At 38.7% G+C, this 23,091-nt stretch overlaps 1 protein-coding gene across 8 annotated transcripts in view; it reads right to left on the reverse strand.

Annotated features, from left to right (window-relative positions):
* Positions 1-743: 743 nt before the first annotated feature.
* Positions 744-23,091, reverse strand: part of NCKAP5 (NCK associated protein 5) — a 245,345-nt gene continuing 222,997 nt past the window's right edge. For 5 of the 8 annotated variants that reach the window (XM_056349061.1, XM_056349063.1, XM_056349062.1 and 2 more), the window contains one exon: positions 744-1,503. In XM_056349061.1, coding sequence (XP_056205036.1) covers positions 1,222-1,503 — 282 coding nt within the window. In that variant the 3' untranslated portion in view covers positions 744-1,221. The other 3 variants (XR_008823500.1, XM_056349064.1, XR_008823499.1) reach the window with 2 other exon arrangements.

A 23,091-nucleotide genomic window follows, 5' to 3' on the forward strand; every position in this document is an offset into this window, starting at 1 on the left:
ACCAAATTGCAGAGAATATCAACACGGATCGAACAGCATTTCAAAGATCAACAGGCATGAGCTAAAGAAACCGTAGAGTCTAGAAATATCGCAAATATATCTAGTTTACAGATTGCTGTACAAAAAGCAGTTATAAATACTTCACATCTAGAAAAAATACACGGAACCTTTGAAATAGACTTTCCCTTACATATAAACAACCTTTGTAGAAAAAACAAACCCACGCAATTACAGGCCAGCCCCCCTGCTCCTGGATATGTCTGAACTAGTACCAGTTAGCACCAACATCTTCCCTCAGCATGTCATGAACAGGAGCTGAGTTTCTATTTTTAAAAATAATTTTAGCGTTTACAATTTCATTAAGACTGAACAGGGCCTACAAAAGGTAACACGATAGGGTACATTCAGAATTTGCTAGGCAATGAGTACAGAGGAGGTGGAAGGGGGAAACTATGTTGCAGTCAGGAGTAAAGGGCGGCTGGTGTAGTTCTTATTCATACAGGACTCCCGTTTATGTCAGGACTGAATAACTCTGACGCTCATCTTTCAAACGTTATGTACATGATTGATGAACACCAGCAGTTATCAGGCCTTTTTATCTCTTCATTTTCTTGCTGTGTCAAAAGTGAAAACCCTTCCGAAATAAGACACCTGTCGTGAGGTTGTAAGATGTGAAATGCACGTATCCCTAGAACACCTGTATGGAATTGCACTAAAAGTAAAAAATAAAATGTTTTGTAAAAGGGAGTCCAAGGAAGTTTATTACAGACAATTTGGCAGGCTCAGGTTTATGGTAACGCAGTGTTTCTACATACAGTTTTAAGACTAGAACAATTATAAATCTTCTTTAAAAAAATCAAACTTTTCTTGTTAATATTAACATCAATTTCTTTAAGTTAGTAATCTGCCATTACAGAAGCATAGCACCAATGTAATATTTATTGCTGTCATTTATCCCTACAAATATATTTTCCCAAGATATTTACAACTGTACAAATATTCACAAAAGTGCAAAATTAAGACTTTATTCTGTGTAACCGTTGGTTGTGTTCAGCGTTGAGTCTCGCGCATCACGATGACTGCCGTCTCGCCTTTCTTATTGCTTGAAGAATCCGAACACCCTGCCGTGAGTACAGCGATCCGGACTGAGATCCCCTCCTCATTCCCTGCTCGCCTTCAGCTCCCTCACGTGCCGCAGTCACAGCCCACTGGGAAGCGTCTCTATACATCGTTTGAGCCTTGGCTGGCGCAAGAGGAGAAGCTATCGTATAGCGAATCGCTCAAGGATTCTAAATTGTCCACGTCGTGCCTACCCGAGCTATTTAAGGAAGCTGCTTCTTTCTTTCCATTTTCTTCCTTTTGTCCTTCAACCTTGTTCAGGCAGTTCTTCTCTTTTTCTAATAAAAGTACATTATTGCTGTTAAATTTATTGAGCGACTCCAGGGAAATTTTAGATAATCTATTCTGGGAATCTTCTTTTGTTTCTTCAGTTTGCTTCAATTTCTGTAATAAGTGAGGGAAATATTAGAAACATATTTCTTATAAAAATAAAGTTATCCTACTGTACACCATTAATTGCTGTCTTTCCAAAGTTCACAGGGTTAAAGGAGATAGATTGTTAGATGCTTAAATATCTGTTACAATTAAATAGAACATTAATGTCCATTTTAGGATAAATCATAACTTTAATGATTCTGCTGAGACAAATAGGACTCCATTTACAAAACACTGAAGTGCTATTAATGTCTTAAGTAGCAGATCCTGGGTATGCATGTGTTAAGCATCTCCAGCACCTTCACAGTAATTTACAGCTCCTTTATGAATACTTTGCTGGGTATGTAAACAGGTATTTGTTTGAGTCTGGAGTCTGCTGAAACAAAAGCTGCATAGACATGTTCAGAGGAGAAAACAGCATTTTCTGTAAATTACAGACACAAATGAAACTTGCCAGAGAATAACCTCCCATTTTGCATGTGTAAGCCCATTGATTTCCAGGGACCCAAACCCTCTCTGACAGACAAGAAAGCAGCGAGACAGGAAATTATACTGAACTGGGCCAATCCCCACGGACCAGAATCAATCAGATACTGGCCAGGCCTACTCGGAGAAGTGTTGTAATTCTGCAGGAACACCGGACGATGTATTAGCACATTATATTAAAAATGCACAGTAGGATTATACAAGAGTAATTTGGTCCCTTTGTTAGCTACTGGTATTTATAATCAGAGATCTGACCAAGGAATAGTTAGGGAACATGTAGGGAGCAGTTCAATAAAAATCACCTGCTGTTCATATACAGGGTGTTTTGAAATATGCATAACGAACTTCTCTTACAGGTAATATTATCACAGAAATATGAGATAACATTCAACACTTTACATTCAACATTCAACAACCTCTCGGAGAGATAAGATTCAAGAATTCTGAGATACGCTGTCAAGAGTGCAAGCCATTCCCCATTTTTGTTATTACCATCAGATAGCAAAGACTGAATCAGTAAATGACTGTCGATCCAACACATTAATATCTTGGTTTCGATACAAAATGAAATGGTATTTTAAAGCACACTGAAAAGGCAGCATGGCCAGGTGTATGGATGTTGTGTGTCTTTACATATGCAGTTCTAGAGGGGCATTAGAATTTTTTGAAGTCTTGAAGTTTTGAGTAGGTCAGATGTTGTGCACGCTGTGATGCTTATCCTGGGAAATCCTGGGCAAGAAGATAACAAATAGTTACATAGTTGGTTGCTTGATTTTTGGCTAGTTAGGTAAAAATTGAAATGCCAGTTTGGTGACTGTTTAATGTTGCGATCTTGTCACATTTCATAAGCTAACAATGCCTGGATTAGGTTAGTATTTTTATCAAATATTTCAAATAAACTTAAGCAAAGCAACAGGAGATGCTAAAGTCTCAGTAAGTGAAAAATTTGTGTTTGGTTCATTAATTAATCTTCAGTCTAAAAGGTTTTAGGGAATGTTATGTTAGATTCTGATTTTAAATGACAGTTAAAACCAAGGTCTTCAATACCTGTAATTACAATGTTTTCTGAAATAGACGAAAATAACCCTTGGTAATGGGAATGAACCCAAATTTAGGATCCTTCAATAGAAATTCTCTACAATCTCAGCTTAAAATGTTCTCCCCTTTGCCCTCACTTAAAACATTACATACTATTACTGAAACAGTTTCATTTCTCTGTAGGCCAGATGAAAAAATTCTTAAGCATAGCATCAATAACATAAATATTAGCACTTTTCACTCTTCAGAGTACTAAACCCACAATACTGTATGACAAACTAAATGATTTTTCTTCTTTTGGATATTTTTCCTACTTCACAGCTCTTTTTTAGATAAACTGAATGTGGCTACTTAGCACAAACTTGGGTCTGCAAGAAGACAACACTAAGACAATACTGCTGTTAGTAAGGTCTATGATAAAACTTTTACCGATTCAAATGGGCCCAATTTAAACTCTTGGGCAGGAGGAGCAGAGACACCTACAGTATTTGCTACACAGAGCAGTCCAGATGAAGTATCAAAGTAAGAGCAGCATCTCTGGCTGGCTGAGACATAGATTTAAACCACAGGACAGACTAGAGTGAATACAGTGGTATATTCTGTGTATATGTAACATGAATAATTTATTATACCTTACAAGCACAACCTAGACTACAACCCTACTTTAATCACACCCTAGTTTCACATTTAATATAAGGCTAACAGTTTATAAAACGTATTAGAGAAAATGCAGGGAACAAAACCTATTCTCTACAAATTTTAAGCAAAATCATTGAATCAAATTAAATTGAACTGAAGCCCATCGGTGAAACCCATTGGCAAAAGACAGAGAGTCATAAACAGTACATCTACAATACATCAAGATTTAAAGGAAGAACTAATTCTAGAAGTTGTTCTAGCAAAATTTAGTACTGCAATAGAGACAGAATTCAGAAATAAGTTATGGGTATTTTTGGATATAATTTGTCCTTTTTAGATGTCTTAATGCCCAGTTAAGGCATCTTTTTGTAAAAAAAGAAAAATAATCTTTTCCTTTCTCTAACACATTACTGTAATAGTATGCAAGTAAGTAAAGGCAATGCTTATGTGACACGGAAAGTAATATTTCGCGGGTTTTCATTTGATGTAGGTGTAATCTGCTTGGCTACACCAGTTTCAGGCCACCTGTTGCTAATTTTGTAATCAGGTAAGAAAGTAGGGTCACCTGGACAGGACTTTTGGTAGGGAATTAATATTCTAGAAGTATACTCTGATATCAGTTGTGCAATATGTACAGTATGATCTTATCTCATGGTTTTATTAGTACAGCTACACTTAAATCTGTTACATTTTTCTGTTAAATTGTATATGGAATAAAAATATATTTGTAGTTTGAGGGTTAAAATACAATATTATAGTCCTTGACACATAAAAGAAAACATTCACAGCCTAAGCTCCATGAGCAAAAATACAAAAAGCTTTAAGCAGAAATATTAATGTAAGAATATGCATAATCACAAATAATTTTCTCCCACAGTAACAAAATTATGTGTACTCCTGGAGCTGAAAAGTCACCGATAACTTCTTTAAACTTGGCATGTCAGAACAAATGTTACCCCAAGTTCTTTAAGGATTTTTTTCCTAGTTACTATAGATACAATTTGGAAAAAAGTAACAGTGTATTAATTTAGATTCATACTTAATTAAGTTTCTTATTTTTCATGGCAGTCACAATAGCTGCTAGATGAATCAAAAGGCAAAACCAAAGCAACCATTATTAGAATTTGTTTGATAAATTGTGTATGTGGTTAAGTAGTGTCTTTAGTTTTGTTCATATACATCTGTTACTGACTTCAGCAGAATCACAGTTATAACAAAGAACAAGGGTTAGCTCGAAGATGTTAGCATTGTGCATCTTAAAGTAATTAGTTCATTAATGCATTTGAGAGTCACACTAATGTGAATCAGCAGCTTTTCCTGCAGATAGGAACATCTGACAGCAGACCAGATGTGTTTGGTATCCATGAGAACTGGGTGAGATTTGGTAATAGTGTAGAGCAGCTAACCTCCAAGTCGTGGGTTCCAGTCAAATCTTTCCTGTATTAGTAGTAATTTTCTGCATAATTAGCTGGTGGTTTTATCACTGCAGGAAAAAAAAAAGGACTTGGTGATATAGTTCAGTATTGCTAGAAGAGCTAAGACAGGGCCAACAGCATGTGCTTGCTCTCAGACAGGATTCTTCTCAGAAAAAATAGTTAAAAGCCATTTCAGCCTGAAGGTGTTGACTTTGCTGCTGGCTATTCTGCCTGTGTTCTATGAATAAATAAGGTGTCTGCTGCATTCGGTGTGGTCACTATATGTTTTCCTAAGCATTAACTTAAGGGAAAAGATAAAAAAACGTAGTCACAGATTTTGGTCTAAGGAAAAAAAAAAAAAAAGGCTCAGTGCAGAAAAGGACTGTGGTTTTCACAGTGTCTCTGTAAAAGCATTGGCCTGTCATCCCAAAGCAGATCAATAGATAGTTGGTTTTACTTATACTATATTTTTGTATAGAAAGTCTGTACCGTTGTAGCCTCAGGGTATGGGGAGCATTTGTGGTTCTTCTCTGTGTAAGCAGAGAGCTTCCCACCACTGGCATTTCTTAGCTAGTCAGTATGGGGTGTTTTTTTTTTTTTAGAAGAGTAGAAACTCTATCTGACATAATACAGACACTCATCACGAGTCACATCACTTTGAAATAAACTCATGAGTTATGAACCAGAATAATGTTTCCTTGTTGGCAACATCCTAAAGGGAATAACTAAAACCCATTAGTGATATAATAAAATCTGGCATGTCACTTCAAGCACAGGAAATTAGGAAAAGAAAACTAGCCTGCAGTTACACTGATACATTATAAATAGGTGTTATTTCTACATTAATACATCAAATTAGATTTTTTTAAAACTTTAAAAATGAGAGGTTACATATGGGTAGAATGCATTTTCAGTGCTGTGTGTGTGATGAAGGACCAGTCACAACCGTAGCTGTTCTGAATGGCACAAAGACTCTGCAGGTCTAACGGGAAGGTGCAGGGAAGGCTGGTTCATAGGTGCAAAGGACCCCACAGCTGGCATGCAGAAAGGAATGAAACAGCAAGTCCATTTCTTCTAGATGGTAACACACAGAAGCCCTGATAGCCTGGAGGTCAGGCTATGCTTATAAGGCATGCCAGAGCCCAGAATTAGCAATGAACCATTCTGCAGGATAAATGTATTTTCCAGCTGTCTAAGTTTAGTTAACCAGCACTTTAAAGGGTTCAGAATCAGTTACACACAAAAATAAAATGAACTTTATTTATGTCTCTCATGCACCGGGCAATTTAGTTTTTAGATTAACACAGAAGCAAGAAGGGCATTGCTTCTAGTGAAGTATAACTGGAAAACACTATTGGGTAAAAACAACTAAATTGCTATGAGAATTAAATATAGATCAACAAAATCAATACTTAATTGTATAACTCTAGGTCTTTCATTTCAGATCTGATCTCTAATAGGAGATACAAAGTATGTTCACTTTTTATTTTTTTAGTTATTATTTAAAACTCTATTGTAAAGGAAAACTATTTTCTAGGTTTTTAACTTTTAAAAACTTGTTACTTTGTCTGTGTATGTTGATCCCACAATGCTACTGTTTCTTATTTCAAATTCAGAGTTCTAGCAATTTAGACATCCTCCAAGTCCTGTAATTGCTTTGTATTTATGACACAATGTTTCTAAACGGGATACGCAGTTGCAGGATTGCATAGGTTGCTCATATGTAACCTCTGTAGTAGGACATTTTTACTATGTTCACAGCTTCTTGTAAAATAAAGTGTATTGAGATGCAGAGCAGGATTCTGATCACAGATACACTGGTGTAATCAGAAGTAACTTCTCACCGAATTCAATGGTGTTACACAACCAGCCTGCCGTAGGAAGGTGTTACATGAAAAGTGTTGGTTTTGAACTACCGGGTAGTAGCTTTCTATCAGCCAGCCAGGACAGAATGCAACGGTAGGCTGTGTCGAACGCGAACAATCTCCAGATCTCATTTAACATCAGGTGGACAGGTAACACTCTGCAGTGAAAACAGCTGTACAGTCACATCCAGGAAACCACAAAGGTGAAAGCTGTAACTGCATGACCTCTGCTGTATTACAGCTGAGCTAAAAATGTGATGTTTGAACTTCTTTCTCTTTAAAGCATAACCTTAAATAATAAGATAAGCCTTGCTCTCCCTTCTATATTGTCAGAAGCTTTCATCTATTTTCTGGACTGACAGTAAAATAATTTTTGAAATAATGAATCACTTTTCTTTTTTCTACTTGAGCAGAAATCCCACGATTATTTTGCTGCAGCAGACAATGACATTCTCAAAGACACACCATCAGATTTTCAAGATAAAGAATAAGTGCCAGCTTCTTTTCTTAGGAAAAAATACATTGATACGAAGTACTTTCAAGTTCATTAGTCTGTTCAGCAGTTTATAGGAAAGCCATATATACATAGGTAGGTATCATCCACTTGTGGCACGATGGGAAAAATAACAATGACAACAGAACCAAAGCTTGCCTACTGAATTTAAGTGTCACAATCTACAAATGTATTTTAGTATCACAAGGAGAGCGCTTCTGATAATCCTGAATTGTAAGTAAATTATCTTAGAGGAAATAAAGCTGATTAGCATGAACTGTGTATGATTCATAACTGTTGATCTGGACAAAACAGCTATTGCTTAATGTGTAGGTGACTGTGGCGTTGAGACTCACGTTGTCTACAGCTTGAATTTTTGTGTAGTTTAGGACATGAAAGATAGTTTAGTGAATTGAGCCTTATGCTTTCAAAGGCATCATTTTCATAAAATGATGAGATGACTAAGTACATTCAGCATTTTAATGCCAAGAATATCATCCTCATAAGTATATGATTATTTTGTTGGTATGAGAAGACTGTTTGACCCGATTAGGTATATACCAACCCTCTTTGAACTTTCACATAATTTAATAAACAAGGATTTTCAGGTCCCAGTTTCCAGGTCAGGTAAATCTAGCTTTTTACTTTCTGCTTACTTAGAAACTGAATGCCACAAATGCAGTTGTTTTCTCATAGTGCCTCAGAATGGCCGCTGGCTGCATCAACTGTATGCGGACAAAATTTATTTAAAATGGAAGAAGAAAATACAATTCTAAGTGGCAACACCTTGGAAAATGGTCACAATGCAGGTGCTCAATCAAGCATGTTGAGGGGATTTATTAAAAACCCAATCAATTCAACACCAGTCCTTTCTCCAGAAGGTAAAGCAAGGCCTTGCTGTGTTCACATTGGTGGAATCACCAATTTTGCTTCTCACAGAGGGAATTTACCCACTAAAAGCAATGCTTACTGCAATCAGAGGCTCATCACAAAGCATTAAGGAAGAAATATCCATGGTGAGAAAGGAAGCCGATACTCAGTTTTTAGAACCTGACAGACTGAAAATGAACAAGACATGCATAGGATACACTTTACTTTTCAACATCCTTTTAGCTTTACTTGTAGAGGGAGTTAAATAAACCAAATTGTTCTGATTTTCTAGTGACGGGAAAAAAATTACAGTGAAAAAAAATTCATATTGACAGAAAAGATTGCTGACAAAGTTACTGAACTCTGCTTAACCATTTGAAGTTCAGTGCTATTCCTTGACAGAATTATGCTGAGGGTTACGTTGCCAGTGATAACTGAACGGTACTGGAACTATGCAGTCCTAAGTAACTTCACTGTTCCAGTCTTCATCAGACTGTATTTCACCACATGGCATTTAAGTATACAGAGCTTTGCCCTACTGAATGAAAGTCCTCAACTTGATGAAAGTATGGCTGATTGTTCCAATAAAGAAGGGGCTTTATAAAAAAGGGGTTACAATTTTATCCTAGATTAGAGGTTTGGAGTTTTTTTCTTTAAAAAAAATTGGGATACTTACTCAGAACTGAATCAAGAAGGGGAAAAATATGGTTCAAGAAAAGTTTTTTAAAAATGTAATACAAAATGAGGTTCTTAAAAAGATAGATTCTATCCCACATTTGACTGCAGCAAAAAAATCCTTTCAAACTCAGTAAATGCAGGATCATACTCATACAACATATAATCTCCCTGACATTTTCAGTAATCGGGGTCATTTTTCTGAATGGCTGAACTATTCTCAGACTACTGGTTCCTAAGTATTAGCTGTGTCATCTTCCACCTTTGGCTTTTTTGAACAAGACTATTTATTTTGGTAATTACAAAGACACTTATCCTCTCACTGTCTAGAGATGTCTCAGTTCCTGGTCTGTAATGTCTCTATGTCAGTCACCCAGCATACTGGTGGAAAATGGAACTGCCCTTCAAAACTATACTGCAGATGGTAATTGGTAGAGGATAATGATTTTCCTCACTAGTAATCCTCTCTTTTGAGTACTGGACTAGATTCATGTCAGGTTAGCTTGTGTACATCACCTGACCTATGGGCAAAAAGGCAGAAGCAGCAGATAGAAAAGGAACAACGTTATGTGGCAGCATCAAGAACAAATCAGCAGTATGAAGAAACCATGCAGAAATAATTCTCCCAGCTATGAAAACTGGCTTGTATGTGCACTAAGAGGGCTGTGCTGTCTGCAAGGGCGTTCAAAGAGTATGAATCTCTGCTGGAAGACCTGCAGAGGAAAGTAAGGGAATATCCCTTCTTACAAGTTTAAAAGATGATTCATAGACGTAATTTAAACAAAGGAGTGAACTCCACAGCAAATACTTTTCTCATTTTTAGCCTCTGAGGAGGACAGTTGGAAGACACAAACAATCTTTCCAGACCCATCACTCCACCTCTGCATGACTGCACATTTAGCCACTGTGGAGGGAGCCTCCATGTTGGTGTACACAGTGTGCACACATCAGAATAATACCTTTCCCAAGCTCTCACCAAGCAGAAATACAGAGGTGATAACCTTCACATTTGGAAACGGGATCTTTATTCTTAAAAAATTCTGAATTATCATGCTTAAATCCCACCCCAACAAAAGAGTTTATTTTAGGAGCCTGAAGCTGTCATTTTCCTTTCCACTCCAGATCTTAATCAACTCTTTATATATTAGATGTTTTTTACCTCTTATGAATGTAATGAAAAACCATTGCCTTTTCTTTCCTCTTCTGTGACACCTGGCGTCTGGAAGGCACTAATGACCCGCCCCCCCACCCCCCACCCCGGGTGTGCCCTCCTCTATAGGGATGTAGATACCACCTTCCCTAAGTGAGGGTTAGGGGATGTGGCTGGGCAATCATGCCACATGTTGCATTGGTCAGTGCTTCTGGAGGCAGCAAAGGAAGAGGCCCAGGTTGCCTTCCCGGTAAATCTGTCGCAGCCTGACCTATGTGCATGCTGTTTTCTGACCCTGTGCAATGAAGACTACAAAAGTTGCTTTGTAATCAGAGAAAACTGGGACAGGATAGATGCAAATAATGATGCTGGTTACATGACTGCACTTGCCACCTCTTCTGCTGACATGATGTGTGCTATTTTCAGTACTGATTCAAGCAAAGCATGAAGTGCAGAATGGAAACCTATGTTTAAGTTCATCTGCCATCAAATCCTACATAACAGTACAGTTATTTACATGTACTTTCTAAATTTATGCAAACAATTTATCTTTGCTGTAGGGCAGAATATTTTGAGGGACAGAGACACAACATCCACAAAAATCTGAGCAAGAGTTTCAGATATAGGCTGCAGAACTAAATTAAAGTAGAAGGATAAATCCTCTCATGCAATTTTTAGTTCATTTTAGTACACCAAGTTGTATCAATAAAGAGCCCATAGTATAAGTCAGCTAGAAAATAAATGCTATGAAGGATGTTCCATTTTATGTTGTTTGAATTTGATTAGTGATTAGTCTTGGCGGTTAAACCACATGGGAACAGTAATCAAGGTTTCTCTACTGCAGTTCTGTAACAACTGGAAAACACTGTTGGCTTATGTCCTATACCATGATGGGATATTAACCTAAAATCTAATTAATCTATGAATGAATTACGGTTCTAGAAACATACTATATTATAATCAATTTTAAGTGAGTTCCTAACAGAAGATAAGATGAAGAAAAAGCTGTAAAATTACCAGAGGTTGATAAATTCTGTTTACTATGACTGATGATTTTTATGGAGGATAATTTTACAATCCATCAAACTTTTGTCAGTTCAAGAATCATGCTGCCAAACGTATGCAGTAAATTAATTTTTAAATTTACATATTTATTAAAAATCTTATTGAAAACAGCAGGAAGTAAGCCTTGTTTGAATAATAAAATAACTTGTTATTCTACTGGAAAGAAAACAAAAAACCCACCCCAACCAACCTTCTATTAAGATGATTTTAGAGTAAGGCAATAATTATAAACAGCTACATGAATTAGTTAACCAAACAATGTATTAAATAGCCAGCCCAAAATTAATCAAGAATTTAAAAAACTGTTGGAAGATAATCAAGTAAAAATTGTAATTTAAAAGCTCAGAAATTAATGGCTGAGTTCCAGATGTGCTCGAGGACATGTTTGTTAACTCAGATCCATTGGCAGGAGCTCCTGGATTGCCTCTGAAAGAATGGGGAGCTGCAGGTATGTCTGCCTGTGTGGCTTCCCCACTCAAGGTGCTGAAGAGGAGCGTTAGCAATCTTCTCATGCACATGGACACAGGAATGTGCCCAGTGTGATTGTGATGCTCAGAAAATCATTCTGTGACCTAAGCCTACTCTCACAGAACAGAAGTCCACTGTAAGAAGGTGCACACTGGGTACCTCCTGCTTGCTAAAAGCTGAAGAACCATAGAAACATCTGCTAAACAAGGGAATAAACAAAGACAACGAAGGAGGAAAGACCATGGCACATGGTACGGTGTGGCATAATGCATGAGGAGAGCAAGAACTACTTCCCCACCATTTATACAAGGAAGGACGAAGAAGCGTGCAAAAATGGTGGAACTGGGAAGCATGGTGATATGATCTGAGGCAAGTAAGGCACCTCGGAGACCAGCCGAGCAGAGTCCTTCACTGTGTCTACTTGCAAGGTCTCATTTACCTATCTGCTATGTTACACAGATTTTCTGCTTCACCTTTGATGTATTACTCCACTGCCGTGATTCCTGTTCTGTCCATAACCCATGGACATGGTCCTGGTATCGAAACAGCATGGTAACCAGGTTTCATGTCCTCTTTGTTTCCTTCCCTGGTCTCACTTCCACAATTGCTGCAGTCTTCTTTGACCACTACCATCACTGGGGCCAGCCATTCACACTCTTAAAATACTTACTTTGTGTATACAAAATCCGTAAGCAATGCTACCCGCATCCACCAGAAACAACCTGCATAATGATAACAATCGTGCTTCCTTGCTCAGTCTCTCACTTGTCTCATGAGAGACCGGGGTCAAGGAACAGGCTTCTCATTCAATTTATGGCTTATGGAGTACGTGGTGTATGTTCAAGTAGTGCAGTATGCCTCGTACCTGAGAGAATCTGTGTCATTTGGAGCATCCACCATGGTTAACCAGGAGAAAGCACTACACCTGTGCTTGCGGTGACAACACCGAGAACAGAAACAGGCTGAGATTAAATTTAATAATTTAGCCAGCGGATTAAAATATATATTGATGAAAAAAATACAGATTGTAACTAATCTCATGTTTACCAGACAACTCAAGGATATAGTCCTGAGCATTGTGACTCAGTAACCATGCGGATTAATCCAAAAGGAAACGAGACACAGGGCTACATGAAAGGAATAGGCAATTTATGTCATAAACACAGACTGTAGATTATTCCTTTGCCCAGCTCTAAAGGATAATAAAAAAGAAACATTGTGAATTAAGTATGGTAATGCTGGGCACCAAGATGACCACTGCTGGAGATGCAGATGGAAGTTCCTGCAGCCAGGAGATTTATGTTAAACTCGCCTCCTCACAAAATTAAAGCAGTGATACACATTTTGATTAACACACATATCATCTGGCTGTGAGCCGATAGGAATTTTAGTTAATTTCATATAGAATTATAGAATGGTTTGGGTTGGAAGGGACCTTAAAGACCATCTAGTTGCAACACCCTACCATGGGCAGGGACACCCCCCCCCCAGCCCAGGCTGCTCCCAGCCCCATCCAGCCTGGCCTGGAGCACTGCCAGGGATGGGGCACCCACAGCTGCTCTGGGCAGCCTGGGCCAGTGTCTTACCACTCTCATAGTGAAGTTTATGGGTTTAGATTTGTTTGCTTCATCTTTTAGACACAAGTACATCTGTTTGTGGTCTTGAGAACCTCTATCCTGTATTGTGGTTCAGCCAGTCATACAAAACGTCTCTCACCTGGATCTGGTAGGAAGCATTAGTGGTTGCAAACTCTCTGTGAGGGGCACAGCCTCAATACAGAAAGGAGTCAAGGACAAGTGTGCTGGACATACCTTTGCCTTTCACTTTTGCCTTCCCTGGATTCCAGCAAGGTTTAGGTTAAACAGCTAACAGGATCTAAAAGGCTGGTAAACATCTGTGCTGAACCCACCTGGGCTATAAAAGTCCACTCTTAGAATGTGAGGTGTTATTTTGACAAGGCTCTGGAGGCTTCTTCCAAGAAAGGAAGCACAATGAAAATGATATATTGAGAACCTCAGTTCTGTGGGGTCTGACCCCACTATTTGGCTGTGAGAAAACCTTTGTTGGGAATGATCAAAGAAGGAATTCAGTGTGAGGAACCACGACAGGCTCCTGTTCCTACAGTGGGCTTCCTGCAGTGACAGAATAATGTAGTATTTTTTGTATTGATTTGGCTACAATTTGTATATAAATAAAAAAAGTGCATGTGAAGTGATAGCCAGCCACATGAATGGATTTGTTGGACAAATGCTTTAGAAGATTTATTGACCTTACCAGTACAGAAATGTTGCTATAGTATGAACACTGCAAACTATTGTAAGATACTGGTAATACAGAACATGTTCCTATGCCTAAGATACAGATTATAATACTGTTAATGTAATAGGCCACTAGGAGGACTAAAATACAACTGGAATTCATGCAGACACACTGTAGAGCTAATATGCACTCATTTTTTGAATGACCAAAGATGATACAAACAGGAAATTTGGATAAAAATACAGAACACAGCAATTCCCAGGCCCTAGTAGTGAATGAGTAATTTGAGAAGTGTTGCTGAAAATAAAAAGGCATTTGATATTTACTGGAATACAAAAAAAAAAAAAAGTGTTTTAAGTGTTGATTTCATTGATAATTTAGATTATTCATGATTCAATTACTTGTAAGAATGGAATAAAAATTTCCTCCATGCGCAGATATTGTTAGGAGCCCTGTATAGACAGCAGGACTGCTGAAGGCGGTACAGTTCTCTACTCATGCAAAACTCTTTGCAGAATCAGGGTGTGAATTTGCTTCTGACATTCCGAAAATTCCTCAGCAGAGGGGTGATGTGTTTGTGGTTAGCCTTGTAATGCAAGATCCCATATTGAGTAAGAAGGCTTGATGAGAATATTAAGCGATAATGATTATTTGCTTAGCGCTGCTATGGGGCCTTCAAAGCCCTCAAAGCAGCCTGCTAACAGTACTGGATTAAATTTCAAATGCAGCTGGAAGGTATTATTTATATTCTTTATTTAAAAATGGGGAATTTAATAGCAAGAGAGGTTTAGCAATTTGAACAGTCAGCCAGAACATCATCCTGATCTCCATAGTCCTGCACTCTTAACTACTAAGCTTGTCACTATTTGAATATTCAGTTTTTTCTTTGCAGGCAAGAAATTCTCCATGGAGAGACAGAGGCCTGTATTATTCTCACTAGAGAGCATCTGAAATGCTCTTCAACATACAGGACCTGGCATTTTATCCAGTGTATGTGGTAGTTAATCAAATGTTTTGCACTGAGTTCAGTAGACTTTGGATCAGACTCTTGATGCATTAGAGAGATAAATTATTTAACTTACTGAGTTCCCCTAGAAACAAAATATTGAGCTGCAAACAAAGCTAACAAACACCAAATGGGATACCATCTGCTGCAATGAACAGAACATGACCAGTTTCCCCCATGCTTGAGATTCTTCCAAAATACAATCTGAAATAGGTTTGTTAAACTCCCAACTGTCTCACAAAATTGGCTTAGCACAGGTTAGCAAATGCTAATGCCACCAGCAACAGCAAGACAGACTCTGGTATATCAGTTGGGGTTGTCTATCATTTTATTTCTTTGGACAGCCCTGTGTAAAAGCTCAGGGCTTTTCTGCTATCCAAAGCCTATGGAGCTTATGGAGATGATCCTGTTTGTGCACTGTGTCATCGGGCCTGCGGACACTGAACAGTTTCTGCCTCTGGGTAAATATGAATGGTCATTATCTATATAATGATGCATGCATAAATCTGAATTCTTCTGTCCTTTGATATCCAGACTCCATGTCTTACAACCTTCTGGAGGAAAAGGATATGGAGGCAAAAAAAAAGCTCTATCTCCCACAGAAATTGCAGGAGGTACCTGAAATCCCAAGTACAGTGCATTCCCTACTTGGTATCTAAGTTTTTGGCTGTGGTGGAGAATGTGTGGCTTCCCAAACACTTTCACAGGCACAGACACTGCTGAGCTAAAGTGCATGTGACACTAGCGGGTGCCATCAACATGTGCCCCCTTTCCACTTAGAAAACATACTAACTGAGCAACCAAGTAGTTTTTGTGTAACGTGGGGAAAAAACTCAACAGTATTTGCCTTGTAGAACAAGACAATAAGATAAACGTCTTCATACCTAAACTTCCTACATAGCCAGACACTTCATCTTCTAGTATCACAAGTGATGAAATTACCATGAGCAAACAGAACCTCTAAAAACTATTATTTAGTCTTTATCAGTTAACCAGAAAGGCTACAGCCCTCCAAATTATGCTGCTTTTCGATGGTGACTGCTGTTCTTTGGCTTGCTCTGCTGCTTCTGTTTTCATCACTGTGCTACTAATGATGTCATAATGCAGACTCCATGTTTTTACAATGGATTTTATTTATAGAAAAGCTGTATTATAAATGTTGATCTTTCTGGTACCCTGGCTTGTTATAGCAGTTCTCAGTAACATGGAAAGAAAGGATGACATTCCAATAATAGTAATAATAAAAATATTCCGTAAAATGACACAGATGAGTTTTAGCGTTTTCCTGTTGCTCATACATGAATGTTATGGAAAATGCAACAAAGAAATGGGTTTAAAAATACAAAGAATTTCATTATGGTATGATCTTAACTGTGACATTGTAGGACTAGATTAAAACATACCCTGTATTTGGTCTTCCTTGTAACTCAGGGCAAAATGTCTGCTGATGTTCCATGACATCACCCATAAAGCAAATGTACAGAAGTATGATGTTACAGATCAATATTCTGTGAGATGGAGGGAGAATATCTAAACCAGATTTCGAGCACCTATATAAACACCATGATTTTCACAGCATCCAAATACATGAATCTGTCAAAGACATCAGCAAAAGCTGCAGATTTTTAGAACCTTTGAAAACTGGGCAGCTGAAGTGTTTAAATATATGAATTTAGGCACAGACATTAGGAAATGAAGCTTGAAAAAACTGGCCTATATCTTTACTGATTAGGGGCCACAAACAAAGACTCTCCAGTTAGGCTATGCAGGGCAAAATAATTCATGCAACAGCAATCAGGAAGTGTGTGCTGGCTGCTTAGCTACTTCTGTTCCTCGGTTTCAGGCACTGTCTGAAAAGCTCTTCTTACATTTCAAATCTGCTTTGCACCTTAGTGCATGTGTTACCAACAAGTTTCTCAATCTGGTAACTTTTCTGCAGATACGGTGTCTTGGTGAAGTTTATACACTCTTGTTCTAAGAAATATCATAGACTACTACTGCATGATTAACATTTTAATTTTATAACGCTCAGCAATATAATATATTCATATTTAATTTCTTCATTCCCACCCACTTCTGCTTTACTCTTCATCCACCCAAATCCATCTGAGGTCTTGTTTTACAGTATTCTTTATAGAGCTTTCAATAACCATAGGATATGTGCATATGTAATAGGATGTCAGAAAAATCACTTTTACATGTTTGACAGGCAATTATTCAGATAATTTTTCAAACACTCACTTGGGGTTTTATTTGCTGAGAATAACACTAGTTAAGGGAAGTTCTTAAGGCTACAGCTTTTTATAATATGTAAAAGTTTTAGTGACCTCTGTTAATGATCAGGCAAAGAGTGGAGTAATCCAGAGAAGGCGGCACTAATGGGAGCGGAGCTATCAGGATGTGTCTGTCATTGATGGATTGATGGGCAGTTCAGGCTGGGAGGACTCTGACAAGTGCTATGAAAACTTATATCACCCATCTTAGCCTTTGTGAAAGATAATTAGACATTTAAATTGTATAGCTATACCTTACAAACTTCCCAAACATCCCTGTGTCACTTAATTCTAACAAATCTGCTAAATCCCATGTTTATTTCTCCTACCAAATACAAACACTACTTTCCATTAAAATAATATGGATGCTGCACAAGTCCTGGAATTCACGTATCGGGGCCTGAAAATACAGTAAAAAAATAAAATACTTCATTTTGGGACGTGCTATAGAGTGTTTGAGCTCACAAAAAATATGTAACCAATATTTTTCTTGAGTATTTAGACAATCTGTGTGTCATATTGCTCAAAATCCAGTATAACTTCTCATATAAATAAAAGGTGAATCACTTTGGGGAGATGAAAACAGCTTGTAGAACAAACTATAAACACCTGCAAATTATTTCAGTATGACTTTCGCTTGTATTTGACATAAAATTTGCCTTCTTTTCAAAGACTGTGTTGATTAGGGTATTATTGTCTGTATACACATGAAAAGAAAAAGCATCCTCTTAAAAAAAGAAATACTTTGCTAATATATTTTCAGTATACTGCCACAGTTTCTACTACCATCAGCTGTGTAACTTATTCTTCATGTATTCTGCTCAGAATGGAACTCTCATACTAAAAGATCAGTCATTTCCTACCCTTCCCTGCATGATGTTTGAGTGCTTTATGCAAAACGTATCACTGTTGTAGACAAGGAAGGCAAGTTTCAGCTGGAAAAACAATTCACAAAAATATTACAGCATTATTCATCTCATTTAACTTCGCTAATCAGATGCTCCTCTTGGAGTCAAAATATTTTCCAGCTTCAGAAAACAAACAGCTCACTGAATACCTCTCTGCCCTACTGCTCTTATTTTGATTGAGTCAATCCAATGTTTATGGTATCCAATTTATTTTTTAGCTTTTTCTTTTATTACTAATATAATTTCTACCATTACAACAATTACACTATCTCACAAACTTACTAATATTTATCATTTGTTGCTGTTAATGTGCCCTGAATTCCATTTTGGCCTACAGTGCTGTTATAATATTCCAATTCAACATGGAGAGAAATGAAACCTAAAGCTTTATTTCCAAAGATGGAGGACTGAAGAGTGTCTGGTTACAAATGACAGAAACATTAGTGCACTTTGGGCCATGCTGCAAATCACAGCAGCTCCATCTGTCAAACCTTTGAAAAACAGCTCAGAACATTTTCCACTCAGGGAAATCACTGATGATACTTTTGCTCAGCAGTACTTCTGGTTCTTACTAGACTAAAGAATCTACCTACTTACACCTAAGAGCCACAGCGTCTATCAAATCCTTATGTAATCTTCAGTTAATAGGCAAATAGATGTTATAGTGCTCAGGGTGTATCTGCAAGGCACAGCACAGTGTGATGCGAAGATACTGATGAGCAAACTGTGGGCTGGGACCAAACGTGGTGGGGTCTTATCAACACTCTGCTTATTTCAGCTGCTCAGCCCTGCCGAGAAATGACCTGGAGTAACCAGGCCATAAGGAGCTGTGCTAACACTGCCCAAGCAGGCTCACTGTAAATTAGCTCCGTACAGCTCTGTGTTGCTCTGGGCATTTGTACACAAGCAGGTTTGGACCATTCCTCTGGGTACTCCAGCAAATGAGCTGCAGGACTTTTTGCCAGTGTGTAATATAGTTATGCAGCTCCTACATGCTGAAAAGATAAGGTTCTCTCTGTAATTTGAAATTACGTGCCGAGATGGTGGGACAGGGGGTTTCTGCTCCAGTGATTAAGTTTTTCCACTCAAAGGTCAAAGTTCTTCCCTCCTTACAGTGCCAAAGGGGTTATATTCAGTCAGCACAGCACTCCAGCTGCAGCCACAGGACAGTTCAATGTGTTGCCTTAAATCAGACAAGCCCACACATCTGCATCTGGCACCTGACAAACCACATACAAAGGCACAGCTCACTCCGTGCTGTGAATTATTTGGGCATTTAGCGTTACATGACACTGTGCCATAGGCACTAGAACTGCACCTACATGCCAGTGATGCTTCAAGTCCTTAACTTTCCTCCTGTAGCTACAGCTTTTCACTTCCTCCGCGTCTTCTCTCAGACTCCCATCCAAAGTATTCTCCTGCTAGCCTTGCACGCCATGTGTTTTAAATGCCACACAGCCTGCTGTACTATGCCAAAGACTTTCTGTCCTTCACCAATATCCAAATACTCTTTTAAAACTCTGCGCTAAAAGATATTTGAGTTAAAATGTCGCCACCTACCCGTCCTCATAAATACACTAACCAAACATAAAACAGAACTTTTACACCAGCTGGAGGGCTAGTCAGAACGGGATGTGGTGGCACAGTACTAAAACTACTGAGTCCATTAGTGCTAGAAGCAGAACTGTATCAGCAGATAACAGCTTCCAGTTTTTTTTAGGGTAAGTTTTTCCTAAAAATATCCCTTGCATACCATTAAAAAAGTTATCTTCTCTGGCGGACTCTGCCTTCCAAATGTTGTTTTGCCTTGCCAAAGCCTTTTAAAAACTTAAAAAAGTTACGGAGAATGTTACCATCCTCCTTGCTGAGCCACCCTTCACTGCATGATTTTTTACTAAAAGTCTCAGCAGTGTAAGAAGCCTCAGTTGTTTCACCTAGAAGGCACAGGGAGAGAAACGAGTCTCTGTATAACTGCAGCTTTTTATTGTTGCCAAGCTAGCTCCTCAGGCTAACTGTAAGAATGTTCTTCCACACTACACAACATTTCTTTTAAGTGATACATGTCAAGTGAGACTTTGCTCCCAAGAGACTACCTAGCAGTCTTCAAATGGCTTGTTTTGCTGTCTCTTCACTCTACTTTTTGGAGGTAACTTTGATGGCAAGATACTAGAAACAGTAAGACCTGATTAGGGATATAAGGCTCAGTAGCAGGTCTCAGAATGTGAACTTGCCCTATGGAGGGGAAAAAAACACGCAGGGATGTAGGTTTTGTTGATGTCTGGAGACATCCTAGCCTATTTCTAATTTCACATTTCCCCATGAGTTGAATCAGACTTGAGGCTAGAAAAAATATTTTTAATTCTGTACTACTCCCATGGGTGGTACGGTAAAATCTGTTTTCTTATCAGATCATGGTCCTGTGGTTTTTGTCACTTGCATTGTCAAATACTCCTATAAAATTCCCTTGACAATAGATCTTACATCAACTTGGGTAATTACTCAGACAGCTTTTGCTTTGACGGAACAAGTATTGCATCACTCATCTGAGAATCAAAAACCTTTGATTAAATAGGGAGGAAGTCTCGCAGCCCCAAGCCTGTCAGTGGGCAAATTTGACTGAAACAATTTTGACAAATGGAAACATGTGGCTTAAAGACCTGCACACATACCAGGTTTAGGGAACGGGACAGAGCTGTGGTGCAGAGTGGCTATTTCAGTAGTGCAGTCCATGCCCCGTAAGGCTTTGTGTGAGCGCTCTCGGTGACATACCCGCGGTGGTGGCAGACAGACGCGGCCTTGCCTGGCAGCACCAGCTCTGGAGGCAGGGCAGCTCCAAGCAAGCACGCATGAGGCAATGAGCTCAGGACAGCCTAGCTCCAGCTTGGCCACTTCAGGGCTGCCGTGACTGGACTGCACTCTGACCCAAATGGGTATGGCTGTGCGGCTTTACACCACCAGGAGACTCCTGGCTTGGGTCCTAGCCAATTCAAGCACGGTGCTCAGAATGTGCTCCTTTTCTTTGGGTGAGGTAGTTTGCTCTGCTTTCAAAACAGAGGTGCTGACCCCCAGATGGACAAACAAGTCTGCTGGGTAGTTTACTTTCTCTTTGTAACACTGCCCTTTATAAAACTGTTGCTGGATCTTCAATACTACACCCTGTGCTAACATGATGTGAATTCTGAAGATCTGATACAAAAGCATAAATACAGTAAACATTATTTTCCATTTTTGTGACAAGGAGGATGAACGTCTGGTTCTAGGCTGGCATCTTCTAATGTTTACATCAATAGACCACCTCCCTAAACATATGCAATGATTTGATATACTAATACCTTACATGAAAGAAAAGCCTTGATCTTAAAACACAACAGATGGGTGAATGAATCTGCAGACTTATTCCCCATTTACAAGTTGTACAATAGCAGTATCTTCCTTAATATCTTTGGTTCATCAGGGCTAGGAAAGGAAATATAGCTAATTCCCTCCTCACCTTGTCATCTTCCTCTCTTTTAAGCCTAGCAAGGAAAATAGCAAAGAGGAGGTGAGGTTTCTGTCCTTGATACACAGGAAACTGACTTTTACAATCAGTACACAGAAATCCATAATCAACTACTTCCTAGATTTGATGAAGCCCATCTAGATAGTTTCTTTTATTGACAAGGGATCCCTTCTATCTTCTATTACTTTCTGGTACAAAATTTTTAAGAGTTGCTTCAGATTCTGTATTTGTAGTAACACACACATTGTACAAAACAAGATGTAGGTCATCTAGAGCATTTGCTGTTTTCTTTCTGGTTGTAACATGAGATAGATATTGCTGTTCCCAATTTACAGACAGTGAAACTGAGATCCTGAGACCAAGCAACTAGCCAAGTACCACCCAGTGCTGCCCCAGCTGCAGGAACTCTTATTTTTATGAAAGTATAAGCAAGGTAATTATTTAGCACTCACCTGAGGGTGCACTGAGATGCAGTTTCACTCTCTAAAATACAAATGGTAGCTACAATAGCTGCTTTTTATTAGCTACCCACAGAGGAAAGCTTGGGGCAATGTTCAACTTGCTAATTTTGGGTTGAAAGTTTGGTACTCAGTATAAGCTAGCTGCATAGGCTCCCTTTCTCTGGTCAAGGCAAGGAAGCAAGTAGTTCCACAGGTCAGTACCTCTTCCCACTTAAACTCTTAGGATGCACCTCTTCCCAACTGCTAATTGGACCCAAATAATTATCTTAGTCTTCTCCACATGTGATAAGCAGAATCCCTCCCTAAGCATATCTGATAATGTGAAAAACATCAGTTATCTGTGAAAGCAGAGTGCACACAGTCGCTCTAGAACTACTTCAGACATTTAAACATGGAGAGTCTTTTTAAATAGGGGCTCCATTTAAGAGCCTAAAAGCTTCCCTCTTTCAGAGAAAACAAGGCCCCTTCAGAAGTGACTCAGAGAACCCAAATCAGGACATAAACTTTGCTGGCACGTTCTCCAAGGCCTGCCTAAATAGCTGAACAGTGCAAAGTGCCCAGTGTACTGCCAATTCATACCCTAGCTCAAGTCTTACTGATCTCTGTAGGAGATGAGACACAAACAGAAGCAGCTCATGCCTGCCTTTGTTTTTCTCTTACTCCTGTTTAGTGTAGCCTGCAGAGGTGTCTAGGCTGCTTTAACTATCGCTGTAATTCAGGAATGTTGGAACACCCTCTATAGTATCAGCTTAATGATCTGGAATCCTTGAGGATGGCAAGTGTTGTGCAATTACCAAACTTCCTCACTGTTGTTTCTAGTCCTTTTGTGGATATTCCCCTCTGTTAATATGATGCATTAGAAGGCTTGTGAGAGCAATGATTCAATCATACAGCATTAACTCCCAATCAGCTTACTCGGCTGTAAAAAACCTTGAGCGTATCTGGGAATGCCGCCATGTCAGTCCCATTTGTAAGTGCAGCCAAAACAGCAGCAACTTCTCAGATTTTTCCTTTCCCTGTATTTGCC

This window comes from Falco biarmicus, chromosome 8 (genome assembly GCF_023638135.1).
Source record: "Falco biarmicus isolate bFalBia1 chromosome 8, bFalBia1.pri, whole genome shotgun sequence".
Taxonomy (NCBI): domain Eukaryota; kingdom Metazoa; phylum Chordata; class Aves; order Falconiformes; family Falconidae; genus Falco; species Falco biarmicus.